General features: G+C 40.6%; 1 protein-coding gene across 1 annotated transcript in view; it reads left to right on the top strand.

The window, feature by feature from the left end:
* ATP13A5 (ATPase type 13A5) overlaps positions 1-22,533 on the top strand; it is a gene marked incomplete at its 5' end in the record, with an annotated part of 96,885 nt that overhangs the window by 54,665 nt on the left and 19,687 nt on the right. Inside the window, 8 exons of the mRNA XM_010832243.1 lie at positions 2,702-2,826; positions 3,612-3,772; positions 5,593-5,718; positions 6,973-7,052; positions 9,408-9,450; positions 11,321-11,430; positions 14,722-14,818; positions 16,809-16,881. Of these exons, the coding sequence (XP_010830545.1) occupies positions 2,702-2,826; positions 3,612-3,772; positions 5,593-5,718; positions 6,973-7,052; positions 9,408-9,450; positions 11,321-11,430; positions 14,722-14,818; positions 16,809-16,881 (815 nt within the window). The remainder of the gene's footprint in view (positions 1-2,701; positions 2,827-3,611; positions 3,773-5,592; positions 5,719-6,972; positions 7,053-9,407; positions 9,451-11,320; positions 11,431-14,721; positions 14,819-16,808; positions 16,882-22,533) is intronic.

The following is a 22,533-nucleotide window of genomic DNA, read 5'->3' as shown; positions in this document are numbered from 1 at the left end:
AACATAAAGACTCATAACATAGGATTTTGTAATTTTTCAAGATACAAATTTTAATGAAAGTTAAGGTCATATGTGAAGACAAGATGTATTTTGCTTGAAGTGGAATGTAGCCACTACCCAGCTGCTATATATATGGATGTGAATGTGATATTCTCATTTAAAAACTACCAGTGAGATAGACATTATTATAAATATAACACAAAATGAGGATAAATGTGCTAGATTTCCAACCATCTCAGGTTTTCCCAAAGAATATCAGGAGACTATTTATCATGCTTCCTAGAATATAGTTATTATTTTCAAACAGGGTAAAAGAATAGGATTTTTTTTTTAGAGTCAAATTATATTTAGGAGAGGTTTCCAATTAGGAAAATTAAAAATGTTTAAAAAGCTGGCATCATAATGAGGAAGTAGAAGAATTTCTTAGGATGGCTTAGGGAAAAAAAGACAAAAACAGAAGAAAATTCCTTAATAACACTCACCCTTTCACGAGTTTAGCCCATTTCTATTAAGCTTGGCTATTATTAGATGTCCCTCAAGGCACTGAGTATTCAGAAGTGAATAAAATCAAATCCTTGCCTTCTCAAGGCTTATATCCTACTTGGGGGAAACAAATAATAAAGTTAATCTATAACATATGGTCAGGCAGTGATAAATGCCCTGCAGGAAAAATAAAGCAGGTTAAAAGGATTTTTTAAATGACAGGAGGGTGGTACTTCACATAGGGTGATCAGGGAAGTCCTCCAAGGAGGTAACATTTGAACAGAGATCTGAGTAAAAGTAAGGGAGTAAGGCATACAGATATCCAGGGCAAAGCACTGCAGACAATAGGAACAGTGGATAATGCAAAGGCCTTGATGCAGGATTTTGCTGGAATGTTGTAGAATCCTGAGAGGCCCAAGTACCTGAAGCAGTGAACAAGGGAAGTCATAAAACAGAGATCCAAAATAGAATAAATTGATGAGAAGATTTTGGGATCTTTCTTTCAGTTCTAGTTAATAAGAACATTAATCCAATATTTAATAGAAAGTCATGAAGCTAAATGATGGGAATTATAATATTCTCTGAGATCACAATGGCAGAATTCATATTTGATTATCTGAGTGTTCACCAACGTGCCTAATGTAAGATCTAAAGTAGTGATTTAGTGACTAGACTTTTGAATGGAGGATGTAGCTACTCACTCTCTACTCCAGAGAGATGTTTCTTCAATGTATTCTTATCCAAGGATGAATTATTTCTTATCAAGAGATTCAACTCTATTCTTTCTCTTAAAGAAGTTTACTGACCATGTGATCATTTCCCTCCCAAGTCCTACTAACATAATAGAAAAGAAATAGTATCAAAGAAAACTAAAGAAGCAATACGTGTAGATGAGAGATTTCTACAAATTTCTATAAGTTGTAAAGTAACTGGAAGAGTGGTAGCTGAATCAGCAGGATAGAAGAAACTGTAGCCTACATCATGCCAGAGAGAGAGAGAGATTCCAAGAGTAAAGTTGGTTCACCCTGTAGAACCTGAGAGGATGAGCCTCTGGTATGTCATGTTCTATGGAAAGTAGGGGCTTCCCTGGTAGCTCAGCTGGTAAGGAATCCACCTGCAATGCAGGAGACCCTAGTTCAATCCCTGGGTTGGGAAGATTCCCCTGGAGAAGAGTTAAGCTACTCACTCCAGTATTCTTGGGCTTCCCTGGTGGCTCAGATGGTGAAGAATCCGCCTGCAGTGCAGGAGACTTAGGTTCGATTCCTGGGTTGGGAAGATGCCCTAGAGAAGGGAGTGGCAACTCACTCCAGTATTCTTGCCTGGAGAATCCCTATGGACAGAGGAGCCTGGTGGGCTACAGCCCATGGGGTCACAAAGAGTTGGATACAACTGAGCAACTGAGCACAGCACAGCTCATGGAAGGTGGACCCTGAACACAGGGGATGAGCTGAGAGCAGGCACAGAGATCGGTTCCCTAGGTCTCCCTCTCCTCCCGCTTCTCCCTGCAATTGTAACTCCACTCTGCACAGAAAAAGGAACAATAGAGGATCAAGAAAGAGCTCTTGGCCCCCAAATTTACTTTCTAAAAAACACCTGAGATTTATTTTCGAGGAGAAGTCTCACATAACTAATGGAACACAGTTAGACTCCAAGCCTCCAATTTCAAATTCTGAAAACTAAATTCTTGACTGATGCCATTCATGTATTTACTGGAGGCAACAGATGGAGGCTGAAATAAATGATTCCATATTCAACTAGTACTATAATATCTGGTATTCAGTATGTACTTAATAAATGTCTACTAAACTAAAATGCTTACAAATTTAAAAATACATGCTTACATGTCAGATTATATACTTACAAATTTTAAACTGCTTATATGCTTACAAATTTAAAATATATATGACTAACAAAAAATTTTAAAAACCAACAGAAGAATTGAAAGATGAATACATTGTTTTAAAAGAATGGAGTTGAAAAACATGGAAAGAGCAGCTAAAAGACATAGAAGTGGTCACATCTGAGAAGGAGAAGGAGGAAGGTGCTGTGAAGACAAGGGCTATAGGTTTTCTTTATTATGAACTTTTGGATTCTTTCTGATTTGTTAAACCTGTGCATGTATGACATTGATAAAACTTAGAAATTTTAAAAAGAAATAAATCCAAGTGTTGAGACTATATGGATATGCTTTAATATTGACTTTCTCCCAAACCCAAAGAGAACATGTGGAGTCCGAGTTAACATTTCTGGGACTTCTCATAATGGAGAATCGCTTGAAAAAGGAAACCAAACCAGTCTTGAAGGAGCTGAGTGAGGCCCGCATCAGGACTGTGATGATCACTGGTATGCGTTTCTGGAAGCCTAACAAATTAAACCCATCCTAGGCATAAGCAAAAGACCATGTGAGCTGAGTGAGTTCCTGTGGCTGAGGCAGGAGGAACGATGCTTTGCCATCGAGATTGTTACCCTCTGCTCCAGTTACCTGGGAACTTGGGGAGCTCCCCTCAATGACTGTGAGCTTTGAAGGCAAGGGCCACGTCTCATTCTTTTTGCCTAAGGCCCTCTGTTCCTACCCAGGGTTTGTTCAGGGCCAATAGGCTCACAGCAGATATTGAAAGATAAGAACGGGGTTCTCATGAAGAACCCCAGTGAGACCTCTGTGTAAAGGGGTGAGACCGTCCTTCAGGGAGGTGGGGTAGGCATGGTTTGTGATGATTAAATTCAACATGGCTGATCCTAAGTGCTTTTTTTTTCTTTAACTTAATTGGAATCCAGATCCCAAGAATAGGTTTATGTTATCAGACCACGCCTATAACTTCACCGCTGAAAATTGTCAGTCTCTTGAGGATGAGCTATAAAGCACTTGAACATTTATTTACTCATTAGTGCATATTTTGGAAATATGTGATGTTCATGGACTTGATGCTAGGATGAAAGGGAGAGGTAGACATAATGTTTGACCACTAGGAACAGACAGGCTTGATAAAACATTATGAAAAAATGCAGAAAGTGTTAAATGCCCCCAAAGAGCACCAACAACACAGTATGGTCACTCAGAGGAGGGAGTGTTCAGTCCTGGATGCTGAGAGGTTTCTACACAAATCACGTCCACCTTCTTTGTCATCTAGGTGACAACCTTCAAACAGCCATTACCGTTGCAAAGAATTCTGAAATGATTCCTCGAGGGAGCCAAGTGATCCTTGTTGAAGCCAACGAACCTGAAGAGTTCGCCCCTGCTTCTGTGACCTGGCAGCTGGTGGAGAACCAGGAGAATGGGCCTGGAAAGAATGTGAGTGAATTTCAGAAAGCTGCTCCATGGACCGAGGCTGACGCAATACAGCCCTGACCCTGGGCAGCCCTCTCTCTCAGCATTAGAAGTCATCACAGTAGTAATCCCTCCCATCTGCCCAGAGTTTTACAGTTTGCAAAGCTTTTAGCATTTCCACTGACACTCCTCAGCCTTGACTTCATGTAGAAATTACCCAGAAGCGTTTTCAAGCTTCCAAGGCTAAAACTAGAGATTCAGTGAGAATCTCTGGGCTGGGAACTGAGTCCTTCGCCTAGTGATTCCAGTGTACAGATGTGGCTGAGACTCACTGACTCACATCATAGTTCCCATCTGACCCTCAGTTACCCTACACAGTTGAGCAAAGTATTCCTTTTACAAAAGAGACAACTGAGGCCTAGAGAGGTAAGCTGCAGAGCAGGGAATCAAGTTTGGTCTGTTTGATCCCTGCTCCCTTAATTCATGGTCATTTAGATTGTCCTGGACTGGTAAACTGACGTGAACAGATGTCAGGCTTCTCTAGGTAGCGAGTTTCCTGTGCACTTCCCCCAGGACGGCTCTTTCTTGTGAAGAGAATGGGCTGCAGCCTGACGTTTCATTACTAAATGGGTCGCCTCTGCCTTTGTGTGAATTCAAAGAGATGGTCCTCAGGGTGATAAACTACAAAAAGCTCCCTTCCTTCAGGCTGACCAGCCCTTCAGATTGTTCAGTGTCGAGTATTTCTTTGTGCAGCACACAAGCTACACAGCTGTATGGAGTGGCCCTGCCCCTACCCTGCGAAGAGGTGTGTTAACTTGGCTCAAATCCATTGTGTGGGTTGTGAAAGATGACAGCTCGCTCTCTGCTTTCAGTGGATTTCTGGTGCTGATTTCCTTCTAAACTCACTTGCCTCAGCAACTACATGTATTGCCTCAACTGCACTGTGTGACGAAACTCAGATCCTCACTAATTTTTTAAAAGTGCCTAACATATTTCAATAAAAATTAGTTTGCATGTACATATACAGATTTTTAAATAAGGATGGTATATTTTTTAAAATGTATTTTAATGAGGTATAGTTGATTTACAGTGTTGTTAGTTTCTGCTATATAGCAAAGTGATTCAGTTATACATATATACTCTTTTTTCATATTTTTCCATTATAATTTATTACAGGACACAGATTTTCATTAATTTTTAATAAAGAGTCCAAACACTTCCCTGGCAGGCCAATGGTGAAGACTCTGTGCTCCCAGTGCAGGGGACATGGGTTCAGTCCCTGGTTGGGGAACTAAGATTCCAACTGCCATGCATAGTGCATCCAGAATAATAATAATAATAAGGTTCAGGGACACAAGGTGGAAGGGATCTGGGCACCTTGAGGGAAGTGTTGGCAGAGGTCAGGTTAGGCTCTGAAGAAAGGGTCCACCTATTTTACAGGGAAAAAATCCGGGCATGATTTCTGAATGAATGGTAAGAGATCTTAGGAAACAAAAGGTTGTATGAGGAGAAGGAACAGAAGGGAAGACTGTTTCCTCTTCTTCTCTGGAGTCACTCATTGGAACCTTGGAATGATTTCCTCAGTAGCCTGACATCACACATATTATCTCCCAGACTAGGATCCAGAGCCTCATATTGCCAAAGTAATCTCTGTTCATTTAATTTTGGGGGAACATTTTGAGTGTCTTCTTTATATGAGTCTAAGTTCTGTGGGCAAATTCTACATTATATATTTGTTGGTCCTCACACTCTTGCGTAACTTGAATACACTTCCTTCCATAAAATGTAGGAAAACAGCAACATCCTTAAGAGCCAAGGTAGAAATAATGCCCTTTTGATTTTAGGACACCCATATCAACATTGGAAACAGTTCAGTGCCTGTTGAAGAAAAAGGGAGCTGTTACCATTTTGCAATGAGTGGGAAATCATACCAAGTGATACTGCAGCATTTCAACAGCTTGCTTCCAAAAGTAAGTACTGGAGAAATGACATGTTTCGTTTTGCTCCTCAAATTAGTGAGATAAAAAAGGGTAAGAGAACAGTGAAGGCGATGCTTAGCAAGGTTATCTCAGAATTAGGAAATAAACACCCTCACAGGGAGCACTGTCTCTTCAAGAGGTCTCCCTTCATCACTCCTCTTATACCACTCATCACACGTCCCCGGGCCCAAGGCCTCCTATTCAGAGCCTGAGGCTGGTGTTGCCCCTCGCCCAGCCCCCCGTGGCCAGTCCAATCCCAGTTTGCCTCTTCCCTGCCTCCCCAGCAGAGGGAACCTACAGATAGTCCCAAACACGCAGCCTGTCTTTTGGAATTTGCTTTTCTCTGAAAGCCACTAACTCATGTCAGGCTGAGCTCTATTCCCATTCCTGTCTGGATTCTTAAATTACAGCAGGAGGAAACAAAGGCTTTATGGTTTATTTTCAAGATCATTTGTTATCTTGTCGCTGTGTGTCTATTTTAAAATAGTGCTGTGCAGAGTGGTCCATTGGTGGGAGGGAAACAAGCAGAGCGGCAGCAGCCGTCTGTTAGCAGTGTCTTGAAAGTCCTGTCACCTTTCCAGTCGAGGACCATAGAGTCTAGACCCCACGGTGTCTAGAAAGCTGTTAGTGCAGTTCCTCATTGAAGAGATGGGAGAGCTGAGACTCAGAGACACTGTCATTCGCCTAAGGTCGTCACGGTCTGGGACAGAGCTGTAATAGCACCTTGATTCTCAACTCCCAATCTATTGCTCCTTCCTCCGCAATTGTGGAGATGGTGCTTAATGAAAAGAACTGTAGTTGCCTAAGCATTTTTATCTTACATACTCCTCTGCTTTTCAGTTACTATTATTCATTAGAGCTTATCCCATCTTGGAAAAATGATTGGGAACAAAGTAACAGACTTGTGATGGAGAACCAAAAGTGAAAGTTAAATATTAAACTGTTAAATCCCCCTTTTGCCCTTTCCTGATATTTGGTCTGATGTTATATCACCCAATGCTATATTAGAATGGTGGCCAGGAGTAATTTTTCAAGCCTCTTCTTTTATTTTTTTTAATATAAATTTATTTATTTTAATTGGAGGCTAATTACTTTACAATATTGTATTGGTTTTGCCATACATCAACATGAATCCGCCATAGGTATACCCATGTTCCCCATCCTGAACCCCCCTCCCACCTCCCTCCCCTTACCATAAAGTGTTCTTTGTTCTAATCTTATTTCAATTGTTATTTTTCTCTTTAGATTCTGGTGAATGGAACGATTTTTGCAAGAATGTCCCCTGGGCAGAAATCTAGCCTAGTTGAAGAATTTCAGAAATTAAAGTAGGTTTTAGTGCATGAAAGGAGGGTATATTTGTTATCAATTGCAGTGTAACAAATTATCCCCAAGACACAGTGGTTTATAATAACACCATTTATTTTTTTTTACATTACTGTGGGTCAGGAATTCAGGTATGCTTAGCTGAGTCTTCTGGCTCTAGGTCCCCTTCAAGGGGTCATCAGGTGTCGACCAGTCCTGCAGTCATCTCAGCACTTGGTGGGGAAGGATCTGCCACCAGCCTCACCCCAGGTGTCCTTGGCAAGATTCAGTTCCTTGTGGAAAGTTGGGCTAAGAGTCTAAATTTTGTACTCATTGTTGGGCACAAGCCACACTTGTTTCCTTGCCATGAGGTGATTTCATAGCGATGCTCACAGAGTATCGGCTAGCTCCAGTGAGAGTTAGCAAGCAAGAGGAGTCAGAGAGAGAGAAGAGAGATGACTATTTTTTATATCTTCATCTTAGAAATGACATCCTAAGCTGTCACTTTACTCCTTTCATTAGAAGCAAATCACTCGGTTGGTCCACACTCAAAGGAAGGCATTAGATAACCTCATGAATTCCAGAAGGTGGGCCATTTTAGAAGCTGTCTGCCCCAAAGAACATTCCTTCTGTGGCTGGTAGGGCTTATCATAAAGGAAGATCCCCCTGCTTGGATACAGAGACTAGAAACAACAGCATTCTGTACAGCTTAGAATGGGGGAAAAAAATGAGGAAGCGTGTGAGTTATCACCTGGAATTATTTGAGATTGGTCCATTAGAAGATATGTAAACAATTTCAGATCTTCCAGGAAAGAGAAGAAATTATATTTTTACTGTTTTAGGTATAGAGGCAAAAATTAAAAAAAGGAAAAAGTTCTTTCATATCTCCTTCAAAAATACAGATGACCAAGTCACATGAAAGTGAAATGGTTCTTTTTGAGACCAGACCTACCTATTACTTGCTGGGAAGGTTACAGCTTCTGGACTCAGATTTCTAGAAAGTTAAGTAAGGAATGAAGAGTAGTAAAACTTTAAATAATTGCTGATAAGCAGTAGGTAAACTCAAGAGACTACTTTTGACTATTATTTTTTGTTGCCTAAGCATTCTTAGGGACATTTCCAAAACTGCCTATTAACTCCCATAATGCCTTGAGGCTGGGTTAGTAACCAGTGTCTAAAATGATTATTTTACTTACATGGTCATTATATGATATTGGCTGAAGAAAGTAATTTTGCCCTTCTCAAATACTTGAGAAATGTTGCCAACTTAAATGCTTACTTTTGAAAAGCTGTATTCCCCTAAAGAAAAATCAATTCAGGATGATATATGCTATCTCAGAATAAGTTATCCTCTCAATTTCCAGATCTTGCTCTTCATTCAGAATTTATTCTTTATTCAGACAACACTAGAAGATGTAAGATTCCTCCTGTGATATAAAGACTAAATATGTACTTTATGCCTGAAGAAAAGAAGCCATTTTCAGCAAATGTATAGTCTTGATGCGTACATCAGCACAAACAAATGTTTACCGTGTGATTTTCATATATACTTACCAAAGAGTAGTTTGAACCTACAAATTTGTTTACATTTGGCCATATTTGACCTATAAAGATGGCCATTTTTTATGTCAACTAATAATAAGGAAATTCTCTGAGAATTTCATTTTCCCCTATATTGTATCATTTCATGTGTTTCTGGCAAGTTACCACTGAGCCTGTAGTAATATTGCCATTAATCAATACCTCCAATGTATTATTTACACACTTAGTGTGTCTCACACCAGAAACTCCTTTAGTAACAGGTTTAAAATTTACTTTTCTCTTTATACAGTTGTGCCTGCACATCACACTGGTATAGATGGGAAGCATGTTATCTTATTTTCACTCCAAGATGCATCTAGAATATGTACATACATCTCTAGTTGTTATCTGTTAAACCATTTCCCAAATGTTTCTTCTCCTAGTGTCTACATGCTAAACTTTCAGCAGCAGTGAGCAACCAAAACACAGATGGACTAGGTTATGATCTGTGCATTAGGGTGTGAGAAACACTGATTATGACAGTACTCACTTCAGCTTGGCCTTGGTGGACAGAATCCAACAGGACTTCTTCTGAAGTGTGTGATCATCTTTGTGGATGTCCTTGGCAGTATTGCCATGATTTCCATGTGATTGATTGAAACAATATACCAGAGCTTTATTCCTCTGGGAATATTTCTCTCCAAGTTACTTTCCTTCAGCTTGATTCTACATGTGCTCCAGAGACACATACACACACACAAACACACACACCCACACACATCATGCATGTTAGTGGTGATGGAAATTACTCAAGTGAGGCATTAAGCTATTAATGTTTCTTATCCTTTCCCTCACAGTTATTATGTAGGCATGTGTGGAGATGGAGCTAATGACTGTGGGGTGAGTAGAAATTACTTCTTCTAACGCAGGGGGTGCATTGATATTCCTCCTGAGGACCCCACGTCCCCTGTGGTCTGACTCTTCACCCTTCTGCCAACAACCACATCACTTAGTCATTTTGATGTTTATATTCATTTCTACCAGAGTATGGGTTGGATGTGGTGAAGAGTAAAGTAAGATGAGTCACTTCAGCTGTTTTCTGGCAACTTTTAGAATAATAAAGACAAAGAAAGGCTACAGAGGCTCCCATATTTCAGACCCAAAAGGGACTTTACAAGACTAGGTGGTTTAAATCTCTCCTGTTATAAATAAGGAAATGAGCCTCATGGAGGTAAATTCTTTTTTTTTTTTTTCCCTTTTTTTGCCTAAAGTCATACAGCTGGTAAAGGCTTAGTGAAGGAAAAATTTGAAACTGATGATAAAGGTTTGAATTATGTGTAAATCGTATTCCTGCCAAATTCTCCACCAGGGTTACTTTATACAATCTGGATTTACTCCCAAATTTTCACACTCAGAAAAATCATAAACCAAATTATTTGGTTATTACATACAGTAGCAAACTGAAATTACAAGATTCTCAGCAGATGACTTCTCTGATACAGTAGAAGGCAGTACGTGTTTAATAATCTGAGTTTCAAAGATACAGTTGAAATAGTAGCTTACTTGAAGATTTATGTATGTCAGAAAATATTTTGGGAGCCAATTTGTGGGAGAAGTAATGAAGAGAATCATTTCGTATTTCTAAAGCCTATTGTATACTTAAGGTCTGGGTATTTGTTTTATTTTTTTCTTAAATATTTTCTTCAAAGTTCTGAGATAAACTAAGCTCACACTTAGATAGCAGTTATGAATTTTTCTGCTTCATACTTTGTGAGAAGGAGCTAGCTGTTAGTCTGTTCTTCAAATCTAGGGTGAGTACACATTCTCACTAATTATGTGGAATTTAAAACAAAACAAATAAATCAGATGTTATATAGGACATAGTCTCTGCCTCTGAAAAGTTCATTACCTGGTGGGGAAAAAAATCATGCATAAAACTAATCCTAATATATAAAGCAGATGGTCCTAAATTACATGGTAGAGGTACAAAGTACCAAGGGAAAAATGAGGAAGAAGGAAATATTCTAATATTCATTGAACATGAACTTTGTGTATACTGGCCATGGTTACCAGGAACTTTGCAAGTTCTATAGCAGTACAGAAATACAAAATCTCATTTTATGTTCATACACTTCTTGTAGGATTAGGGGCTGGCTGGCCTGCTCATTGGCTGCTGTCTGCTTGGGGCACTCTCTGAGCAGTTTTCAGTCTTGATGAGAAAAGATTTAGTCCTTATTTCAGTGAGACATCATATACCTTGGAATGATTCTCTGATGAGTGTAATCTGGTCCCTGCCTCCAGCGAAGGTGCTCTATGTCCCAAATTTCATCCCAGAAGTTAGCTGGTTGGCTGGATCAGGCAGCCTGGGGGAAGGTGGGCATTAGATAATTTTTCCCCTAGTTCATGAAGATGACCTGTTAAGTATAAAACTGTGATGGTAAAGGCCTCTACACAGGTCCATCCAAACGCTGTCATCTTTTTAATCAACTTCTCAAATGAGTCCTTCCACTTTCTTAGCCTGTCTACATCCCCTCAACCAACACACACACACACACACACACACCCACCTTCTTCTACCACTGAGTCATTGTTGGTGCCTCTTTAATTGGTACCTTCATGTACCCAGGTGGAGGGGCAGCCTAAACAGAGATCCAGTGGTGGAAGGGTACAATACTATCAACTCTATAATGTGAAAACTAGCCTTGGGGTGTTTGAACAGTTAGAGCCTGGTCTGAGGAGTCATGGGTATAACATGGATTTATCATTCTAGGCTTTGAAAATGGCTCATGCGGGCATTTCGCTGTCAGAGCAGGAGGCATCTGTGGCCTCCCCTTTCACCTCAAAAACAACCAACATCGAGTGTGTGCCTCATCTCATCAAGTAAGCTACCTCTTCCCCTTCTGTCCTTTGACCCTCTGGCTCACTGTTTGGCTCCAGGTGGAATTCAACTCTAATTGAAAGTGACAAATGTCACAGCAGAAACTTGGCTGAAGTGCTGCTGAGAACCAATTAAGGGGAGGGGGCTGTGAGTGCTGCCTAAGAATGCTGATAAAATCAACAAAAAGGTGACTTTTGCTGAGTTTTAAAGAATACATGGCTGTGAATGCTAGTGTTGATATTTTAAAGCCAACTGTATATCTCACTTCTCCTCTCCTTTAGTTTTTTATGTTGGATGCTTACTGGAACCTTTCTCTCAGGAGCTGGGGATGGAGAAGAAGCAGAAGAGGAATTCTCTACCACATAGCCTTCTCCTAGTAGTAATATGTCTCCAAAATACAGATTAGTGGATATCCAAAATGACTGCACCTACCTTTACTATCATTATTGTCTTAACCCGCTTTGTGTCATGGTGACTACAAAACAAGAGTGCCCAGGACACTCACCTCACTCATGTGGCTCTTTTTAAATATTGTTCTTGAAAATGTGGTGTATTAAAAATGAGACAGAACTTTTCCCTGGAGGACTCACATTCCAGTAGGGGGTATAGAAAGATGTATGTAGATATAGTCGCCTAACACAGAATCTTCTGCCTAAGGAATGAGAGGTGCTCAATAAATTAGCTTTCCATAAATGAATGTCCAAACAATACAGTCATATGCCAGTAGTTCGAAATGATAACTCAAGCTAGGAGGGACAGTTTCAGAGGTAGGTTGTAATTTGAACGATAAATGGGATGTATGGAAACACTAAGGAGGTGGAGGGAATTCCAGATAAAGGAAATGGAGAGCCATGTTTAGAAATGGGGCTTTCATTGGAGAGTGCAGGGGCCTGATTGCTAAACTGAGCTGGAAGATTTCTCAGATGGGAACTGTGGAGGTGAGGCTGGAACACCAGGTGTGGAGGCATCACAGAGGGGATTCAAACTCCTGGACGGTTGTGCCAAGTGCATACTTGATTCATCCAAAAGGCAGTAGCACTTTCAGATGCTCTTTCTCATGCAAGTTGTGTGATGCATTTATGATTGCAATATGTTGTTTTAAAATACAAGTCAGGATGCAAAATTTTCTCTAGTGGCAGATGGCTTAGTAAGTCTTCATGATAGAAACCCTCTTCTTTTATACTTCACAAATTCATAAAAATACAGAGTTCAGCTCTGTTATGCTGAATTTACCCTTGCTATTCTTGATGCCTGCCTAGTCCTGAGAAAATATCCTTTAGAGGAGCGATAATGTGCAGTTTTAGGTACATGGGTCTACAGGTTCCCATTATTATTCTTTGAAACATGATTGGCTTGTTATAGTTCAAGTCCTTTAGGGCAAGGACTATGCCTTATTAATTTCTATGTCGTTGTGCCTCCCATGACACATCAGAGCCTTCGATGAACGTTTGTGGAATGCATTAAGTAAATGAATGAACCACTTAAAATTCACATCCATTAGGAAGAGCAGCCATTGTGGAGGCCTTGCAAACATTCTTTACGCTTTACCACTTTGGATTTTTGCACTTTTTTTTTTTTTGATCTGGGTGTCTATTCTCTGGGAAATGTACACAACAGCAGAATAAAGGATGAAATCACAAAGTTTATGTCAGAAAACAATCTAGGTTTCACATGGTTTCCCCTTCTCAACTGGTTTTCTCTCTCCCCTCTGTGCTGAAAATAGAAAGGTAGTGTCTCATAGTCTGGTGGAAAGCACTGACCTGAGGTATCCTGGCCTATCTCCCACCAGAACCTTCTCATCTTGCCCAAGACCCAGCGTGGTTTTTGGCTCTCTGGGTTTTCCTTCTTATGTCCCTGGTCTGTAGAAAAATTTTGAGCAGCACAGGTGTCCATGTCACTGGGGACTGGAAATCAAGAGTATATGGGCCGCCTCCCATATACTCTTCGCTTCTACCTTGACAAGAGGAGGCTGCAGGAGTGCTTGTTGGCCAAGTTCCTCCCTCCCCCGACATGTGCTACTTTGGCCTGACATAATCCATTACTGCTGCTGCCACTAAGTCGCTTCAGTCGTGTCCGACTCTGTGCGACCCCATAGACGGCAGCCCATGAGGCTCCCCCGTCCCTGGGATTCTCCAGGCAAGAACACTGGAGTGGATAGCCATTTCCTTCTCCAACGCATGAAAGTGAAAAGTGAAAGTGAAGTCGCTCAGTCATGTCCGACTCTTAGCGACCCCACAGACTGCAGCCTAAGACTCAATTAGAAGAATAATTGTTCAAACAGAATTTTTTAAAGAATATTTACCTTTTCCCTTTTTTATTGAAGTATAGTTGATATACATTACATTAATTTCAGATGTACAACATAGTGATTCAACATATATGTATATTATGAACTGATCACCATGGTAAGTCTGGTAACCATCTGACACATTAAAAAATTATTACAATATTATTGACTAGGAACTATTTACTTTTGATGCTGTGACTTTTACAATTGTCTTTTTCTCTTTGTGTTCCCAAACCAGCTCCCATTATTATCCTGGGTTCTTCCTGGTGTACTGAAGCCAACAAAGCCCATTTCATCTCAAATATTGGCATCACATCTACTTTTTTCATAATGTGAGAGCACCGCCTTAGCATCATGAGTCTAAGGAACTCTAAAACATACACAAGGAGCAAGTGTTGCCAGGATGAAATGAAGCACAAGCCAGTCAATGCTTGACATGTTGCACCTTGTCATGGTGTATTGTGTTTATAATCTTCTTAATTCATTGGAAGCTTGTTGAAAATAAGGACTGTGCCTGATTAATTTATATCCTCTGTGACTCTGAGCATAATGCTGCTATCTTATAAGCCTTAAGTAAAAGCAAGCTTAAGAGTCAATGGGTGAGATGATGGTTGAAGGAAAGAATGAGTGAATGAATAGTTAAATGAATCATTGAGAGGATGAATCAGTGATGAAGTGAATGTATATATCAAAGAAAGAAAGTGAAGTTGCTCAGTCTTATCCGACTCTTTGTGACCCCACGGACTGTAGCCTACCAGGTTCTTCTGTCCAGGGGTTTTCCAGGCAAGAATACTGGAGTGGGTTGCCATTTCCTTCTCCAGATCTTCCTGACCCAGGGATTGAACCCAGGTCTTCCACATTGTAGGCAGACGCTTTACCATCTGAGCCACCAGGGAAGTCCAAGTATATATCAACAGGCCATTAAAATGAGCTCCTTTGAAAATATTAAAGAGACTGGGAGATATGTATTGTATAAAACCGATTATTTTTATTTTTTCTTAAACAGAGAAGGCCGAGCTGCTCTTGTTTCATCCTTCGGGGTATTTAAATACTTGACCATGTACGGCATAATCCAGTTTATTGGCACATCACTGCTCTATTGGGTATGAACTAAAATAATTTCTTCCCAGTTCTAATTGCACTTACATCCCCTGTTTATTTTGGGTGGGGGTGCAGCTCCTACACGGGACTTAATGTTTTATAAATAAATTACTTTTTTCAAAATAGATGTCTGCAAACTTGAGAACTTGGTATAACTGTGCATGAGACACAGAGCTAGAAATGAGTAGATGTGGCTCAGTGTTGTTTTTCTCTAGATAACCTGAGACACTTGACCTCCTCAAGCCTCTACTTCTTCACTTAGAGTATGGAGAGAGCTTCAGAGCAGCCTAAATATATCTCGGCAGGCAATGCATCAGTCTCCAACTGGGGAATATTTTTGGCAGACTAAGAAGAGATTAAAAAGAGAGAGAAATTGTTGAATTTGACTTTGAAGGACTAAAAACTGGAAAGATTCCCATACCAGAGCTTTAGTTCTGAACCTGCCCAGAACCTCTACATGTCATTAGTAAAGGATTAGCAATTCTGTAAAAAATGTTTGGAAAAGACTTTTGAAATGAAATGATAAAAATAATCATCTAAAAATTAACTAGCTATATGGAAGAAATATGTATAGGTTGAAAGTAATCTGCATCAGGTCAGTCATAACTTGGTCTACAGTAAAATAATCCATCAGGCTCAGGGAACACTGGGGCAAGGAGAATTAATTTACTGCCTTCCTGAGACATAGTGATGAAAGCGAGGAACACAGGACTCCAGCCTCGGGTGGGCTAATGATTGTGAGAAGCACATAGAGGCTAAGGGGCAACCAGGTGCATAGAGAGAAGAAATTGGTTGGAAGCCAGGAAACCTGGATTCAAGTTCTACTTCTGTCTCTAAGAACAAATTCGTTCTTGCCCTTGGCTGAGCTTTTATCCGCCTCCGGAAGTCAGGCTGACTGATTTCTAAAACCCTCCATAGTTCTCTGAAAACTCCCAAAATAAAGTAAAGCTGCCTTTGAAAATTCTCCCTATTCCATCTCACTCTGCATGTATAATGTTACCATTCTGAGGGGAAAGAATATGAGAAGGAAATGTAAAAAAGACAGAGAAAGAATTGCAAGATGAGAAGAACTCAGAAACCATTTGCATTCTCTGAAAGTTAAGAAATCAGAATTTCAGTTCCAAAGTCTCCATAGATACAGTTGATTGAAAACAGTCTACTCCAAGTCATTCACTCTGATGGTCTAGATCTAAGTTAAGAGTGTTCTCCAAGAACCTTCGCCTGGAAACATCTTGGCCTTGAGTTCACTTTCTAAGGGGACAGAAATATTTTCATTGGCATCAGTGTGATCTGGTAATATGCATAGAGCCAGATTATGACTTCGTGCTCAGTCAACAGCTATGAAGAAAAACTGACCTGTCTGCAAAAGGTATTGCAAGGCAAGTTCTTGCAGAGTACTTAGCGGACTTGTTTATTTAAATACTTCCAGTATAAACTGAAAGGGAGTTCTATGTCTACACAAACCTTAGAGAGGCAGGTGTACCAGAATGAAGTCTGCAATGGGCTTACTTGGGGTAGGGAACTTGTTCAGTTCGTGAAAGTAAGTGGGTTTCAAGAGAATCATGTGAACTCAACCCATGGATAAAGACAGAGAGAAAACCCTGTTCAATGATTTGAAGCCTTGATTTCAAATTTTAAGTGTAAAGTTCCTAGCAAAATTTTCAGGTTTAATATCTTCTGTTGAGAGTTCAACTACCCAGGCTGAGTCTGCAGCTGCCAAAATCACTGTGACCAACCAATAAGAGAGTGTTTCTCAACTGACTGATTCTCATTGCAATTAATTATATGGAATTAAGTTAAACATTGGAAAAAGAGTGATTTGGTTTTATTCTATCCAATGAGATGCTAAAGAGCTTAGGTCAATCACTTTCCTCCTAAAATGGGGAGGAAAATAACACTTGCTTCCTGACTGGTTTCAGGAAGAGTGTTGGGGATGGTGAAGATGTTTTGATGTCAGAATCCTCACTTATCTTTACTTTTCTTCATTTTCAGCAACTACAACTGTTTGGGAATTACCAGTATCTCATGCAAGATGTTGCCATTACGTTGATGGTCTGTTTAACAAGTAAGATCTTAAGCAAAGTAAACCATATTGTTTTTATTTATCCATAAAATTCTAGAAGTACTCATACAAATAAGAGCTTCTGAGAATGACACTTTAACTCCCAGATCTCACTGTGTGCGTGTGTGCTCATTCACTTCAGTTGTGTCTGATTCTTTGTGAACCCATGGACCGAAGCCTGCCAGGGTCCTCTGTTCATGGGATTCTCCAGGCAGGAATACTGGAGTGGGTTGCCATGCCTTCCTTCAGGGGATCTTCCCAACCCAGGGATTGAACCCCGAGTCTCTTGTGTCTCCTGCATTGGCAGACAGATTCTTTACCAGTAGCACCACCTGAGAAGCCCACCAGACCTCATTACCTATCAATTTTTTGAAAGTGGTGTTGGTAGTAAGGTGAGGCTTGCAGTCCTCAGACTTGACATTTATATAGTCTGATAGAAAATAGGTCTTAATTTCATAAAATTGTCAACATATTCTGAGTTCTTTGTAGGTTTATGTCTTATACACAGAAAAAATGTATAAGAAATTGAGGAAGGGAAAACTTTAAAACCCAAAGGTCATTTTCCATTATTCGGCTATACTTCTCATTGACATGAAACCAGATTTTTGCTAAGGCCTTTGATGTTTGAGAACAAATGCTAGCATTTTATTCTAGTGGAATTCTCTCAAAAGCAAGGTGTGGCTCACAGCAACTATTGCTCATTTCTTTCTTTTGAGATGACACTGATAAAGTATTTCCTATCAAGGAACTCAAAGCTTGATACTAACTCTTAATAAGTGAGAAAGGTGACTGCCTTAACAGGGAGTAAAGAAAAAGAATGACACACTCATCTCTTTTTCCTTGTTCAACAATAGAAGTGTTATGAAAAATAACAGATAAAACATCCAGCAATGCAGGATATTAATAACCTTGAGAATTTCATGTAGCATCATAAAACATGAAACTGATATTGAAGTCATTTTTTACATCATCACAGTGACAAAATTTACCAGTGTCAGAGATATAAGTAATATCAATTTTGATTCTTAGGAATGAAATATCTATTCATAGCCCATTAAAATACTAAGTGTTATTAATATTCATATGCCTGGATAATTTTGAATCAGATAAATGGATGGGTATATTTGTTTCTACAATGTTGGCTATATTTTAAGCAATTTGCATGATTTTCTTGTGAACATGGACAATGATATAAAAAAGAAGAGAGTACCAGGAGGTTTCAAGAGCTAAGCTAGCAGGCAGAAGCATGAAAGTGAAGAGTATGGCCATCCTCCATCATTTCCTATCTCTGTGACCTTTGGCAAGTTACTTACTAAATAAATCATTGATTCACTGGGGCTTCCCAGGTGACTTAGTGAGAATCTGCCTGCTGCTACAGGAAACACAGGAGATGTGGGTTCAGTCCCTGGTTCTGGAAGATCCCCCAAAAGGGAATGCAACCAACTCCAGTATTTTTGCCTGTCAAATTCCATGGACAGAGGACCCTGGCAGGCTACAGTCCATGGGGCCACAGAGTACCGGACACAACCGAGTGACTGAGCACGCATGCACACATAAAATTGATTCGTGTGAAAGGTCCTCACAGGGTTGTGAGGATTAGATAACACAGTGCACGTAGTGTATAGCATAGAGCACGGAACCCGATAAGCACTCATTACAAGATGAACGATATTGCACTACCCCCACCCCTCGCTGGTTTTTTTGAGATGACTGACTAGCTTGTTGAGCACTTAAAAAATCTGAAGACTGTGTACAAGTAGACTGTTGGATTAGAAATTCAAAAATATGAGTGGACGCTTTGCCTCAGATTTGCCAGATGACCTCAAGCAAGTTGTTTTGAGCTTTTGCACACTTAATTTTCATTTTGGTCATGAATTTGACTCTCAAGGTGATGAGTATACTTTACTGTTTCCCATGGCAAGAGCCTGTGGACTCTGGTACCTGTTGCTCACCCTATGAAACAGCCTCTCATCTCAGAGCAGGCCGAGTGGGAGAGTTGGGATGACTCAGAGCAGGGCCACTGTTCCCGAGGGATTAAGAAGAAGGCTGACAGTTCAGAAGCATCGTGTTCTTTCCAAACGAGAGCACTTCATTCAATGAGTATGCAACAAACGTGTAGCTGGCTGACTAAATGAGCTAGACCGACGAAGGTGAGAAACACAGTGTGGAAATACCTTTTTTTTTGGTCTCTTTTTACTTTCTGCCTTTGAACACTATCACTTTCCCATCCCTGTGAGTTCAGTCATACTATAGGCAGATCATTTCCTGATCATTTCCAGGTACTGAAATGATCTCATCTTTAGATGTGAAAAGTCCAGGTATTATAAATTAACATTTCATATTCTCATCCAATTCAAAGTTTTCTTCTCCAAATGAAGCCTGATCCATGGCTTGGAGTAGGTAGTGTTAGAGAAGGCCATGAACTGTTTTCCTTGTGTCAGCTACTTTCAACCCTGCTTCGGTGAATGCAAGTAGCAAGAGCCCAGGACTTTCTACTTAAATGGGGCTATTGTACTTATCACCTGTCGAGTGTATTCTAACAAGGTAGGCATCTAAACTCAGGCCCTTTGCATGGGGCTCACTAGTGAGTTCCTGAGTTCTTTAGACCTTCCCTGTGGATTGTCTGAACCAGACCACTCCCTTACATAGGTGGTGCTCTCTTCTCTGACCCCTCAGGATTCCTTTCATTAACTGCCTTCTGGTGGTGCATATCACACAGCTGTTTCCTTCTGCTGGTCTCTGTAACCTCAGCTGACTGCCCCACTGGGCAAATTCCTTCTGAGACTGCTCTGCTAAGTCACTTCAGTCGTGTCCGACTCTGTGCGACCCCATAGACGGCGGCCCACCAGGCTCCCCCATCCCTGGGATCCTCCAGGCAAGAACACTGGAGTGGGTTACCATTTCCTTCTCCAATGCATGAAAGTGAAAAGTGAAAGTGAAGTTGCTCAGTTGTGTCCGACTCTTAGCGACCCCATGGATTGCAGCCCACCAGGCTCCTCCGTCCATGGGATTTTCCAGGCAGGAGTACTGGAGTGGGGTGCCATTGCCTTCTCCGGAAGCCCGGCTAATTTACAGAGCTTCTGCTTGACCTACTAGACAGATGTGGCACGTGTTCTCACTGCTGCCCCCTCTCTCTTCCCTTTGATATTACAAGTAGGACAATGAGCGCTAATCTCCACCCTCACCACTTCAGGACTTTTCCTACAGTGGTTCTTATGATTTGCGCTCATTTGTGCTGTGATGCTGAGACTAAAACCACAGTTCTTATTGCTCCTAACAATTCCTATTAAGGAATCGCTTCATCATCTCCATGGTTTTCTCTTGTACAGTCTGTACGTACCTGGGGGATGGAGGACGGCCTGTTTGCCCCTGAAGGACCAGTACGAATCCCTGTTAGTAGGTACGATAGCAACATGGCAGTCATCTCTCTTGACATTAAATTGGCACTTACCTTTCATTGTCCTTCCCTGGTGGCTCAGATGGTAAAGAATCTGCCTGCAATGTAGGAGACCTGGGTTCAATCCCTGGTTTGGGAAGATCCCTTGGAGAAAGTATTGGCTACCCACTCCAGTATTCTTGTCTGGAGAATTCCAGGGACAGAGCAGCCTGGCAGTCTATAGTCCATAGGGTCGCAAAGAATTGGACATGACTGAGCAACTAACACTTCCATTTTCACTTATTTTTTCTTTTCATTGTCCTCAAATATGAGGCTCAGCAAAATTCCCCAGACAAGAGGAAGACCTTCATTCAACCTCACCTCAGAAAAGTGTTCGTCTCCTACTGTGTGTTTGGCACATAAGTACCTGGGCATTAAAATGTTGATCACTGACATTCAGAGTTTAGTGGAGAATTCACATACATTAATGGATGAAGTACAAGTCAAAAATAGTGAGTACCAAGAAACAACAGATGCTCTGGGAGTTTTGAAAAAGGGGAGTTTGTTTTTGATGATCTGTAGTTAGGGACGAGACAGCAATGAAGAAAAGAGAGATACTGGGGTTGGCTTCATGGAAGACATAGCATTTGCACCAAAATAAGAAGACTGTATAGATTTCAAATATCTTTTACCAAAAGAAGGGCATTTCAAGTAGAAGGAAGCAGCATGAGCAAGAGAGAGCTGATAAATATAGGGCATGAGTTTTTCAATTTGACCACACTGTAGGGTACGTGGAAAGAACAGCAGGAGACAAAATTTGAAAAAGTAGGTTGGGTCAGATCACAGAATCTTGACTACTAGGCTGAGAACTGTGAACATTTATCTGCCGACATTGAGTCATGGACGATCAATGTGAAATCACTCTCATCAACCCATCTACATTTCCAGGTTCCCAGGTTAGGGCTTTGACTTTCAAGCCTCAATTAGTAAGGGACAAAGATAATGCCATCACAATATGCTAAGTGAAATGAGACAGAAAGACAAAATACTGTTGCTTATACCTGGAATAATATATATATTCACTAGAATATAATATATATATATTCACTAGGGAATAAAATATATATTCAGTAGAATATAATCTGGTAAATAATATATATTCACTAGAATATAATCTAGTGAATATAACAAAAGAAAAAAAAAAGCGCAGACTCACAGATATAGAGAAGAAACTAGTGGCTACCCGGGGTGGGGTGTAAGGTACACTATGGGGGGGGGTATAGGAAGTACAAACTACTGAATGTAAGATGGGCTACAAGGATAAATTGTACAACACGGGGAATTTACCCAATATTTCATAATAACTGCAAATGGAATGGATTGTAACACTTAAAAATTGTATAAAAATTGACAAAATTAATATAAAAACCATAATGAAATAAATCTACCAGTATATTCTCTTGGAGAATGTTTTAAAAAGATAATACTATCATATTATTTATTTATTTACTTGCCTATCTATCCACACCCTGCATGTCCCCACAAGATTTTAAGGCAACATACAAAGGCTTCTAATAAGACAAAATGGGCTTCCCTGATAGCTCAGCTGGTAAAGAATCTGCCTGCAATGCAGCAGACCCCAGTTCAATTCCTGGATTGGGAAGATCCCCTGTAGAAGGGATAGGCTACCCACACCAGTAGTCTTGGTTTTCCCTCATGGCTCAGATAGTAAAGAATCTGCCTGCAATGCAGGAGACCTGGGTTTGATCCCTGGGTTGCGAAGATCCCCTGGAGAAGGGAAAGGCTACTCACTCCAGTATTCTGGCCTGGAGAATTCCATGGACTGTAGAGAACTCCAGTACTTTGGCCACCTCATGGGAAGAGTTGACTCATTGGAAAAGACTCTGATGCTGGGAGGGATTGTGGGCAAGAGGATAAGGGGACGACAGAGGATGAGATGGCTGGATGGCATCACTGACTCGATGGACATGAGTCTCAGTGAACTCCAGGAGTTTGTGATGGACAGGGAGGCCTGGCGTGCTGTGATTCATGGGGTCGCAAAGAGTTGGACACGACTGAGCGACTGATCTGATCTGATCTGATCTGATAGTCCATGGGGTCACAAAGAGTCAGACACGACTGACACCACCACCAGTAAAATATAATATACGAAGGAAAAATCTAGGACAAAAGTAAGACGGAGTCAGAATAGTCAATTAAGAAAATGTGTGTCTTGGGAATTTCTTGGTGGTTAGGACCTGATGCTTTCACAGCCAGGG

This window comes from Bison bison, unplaced genomic scaffold (assembly GCF_000754665.1).
Source record: "Bison bison bison isolate TAMUID 2011002044 unplaced genomic scaffold, Bison_UMD1.0 scf7180017860491, whole genome shotgun sequence".
In the NCBI taxonomy this organism is placed as follows: domain Eukaryota; kingdom Metazoa; phylum Chordata; class Mammalia; order Artiodactyla; family Bovidae; genus Bison; species Bison bison.
Note: the sequence above shows the minus strand (reverse complement) of the source record. Positions and strands in the feature narration are given on the sequence as shown.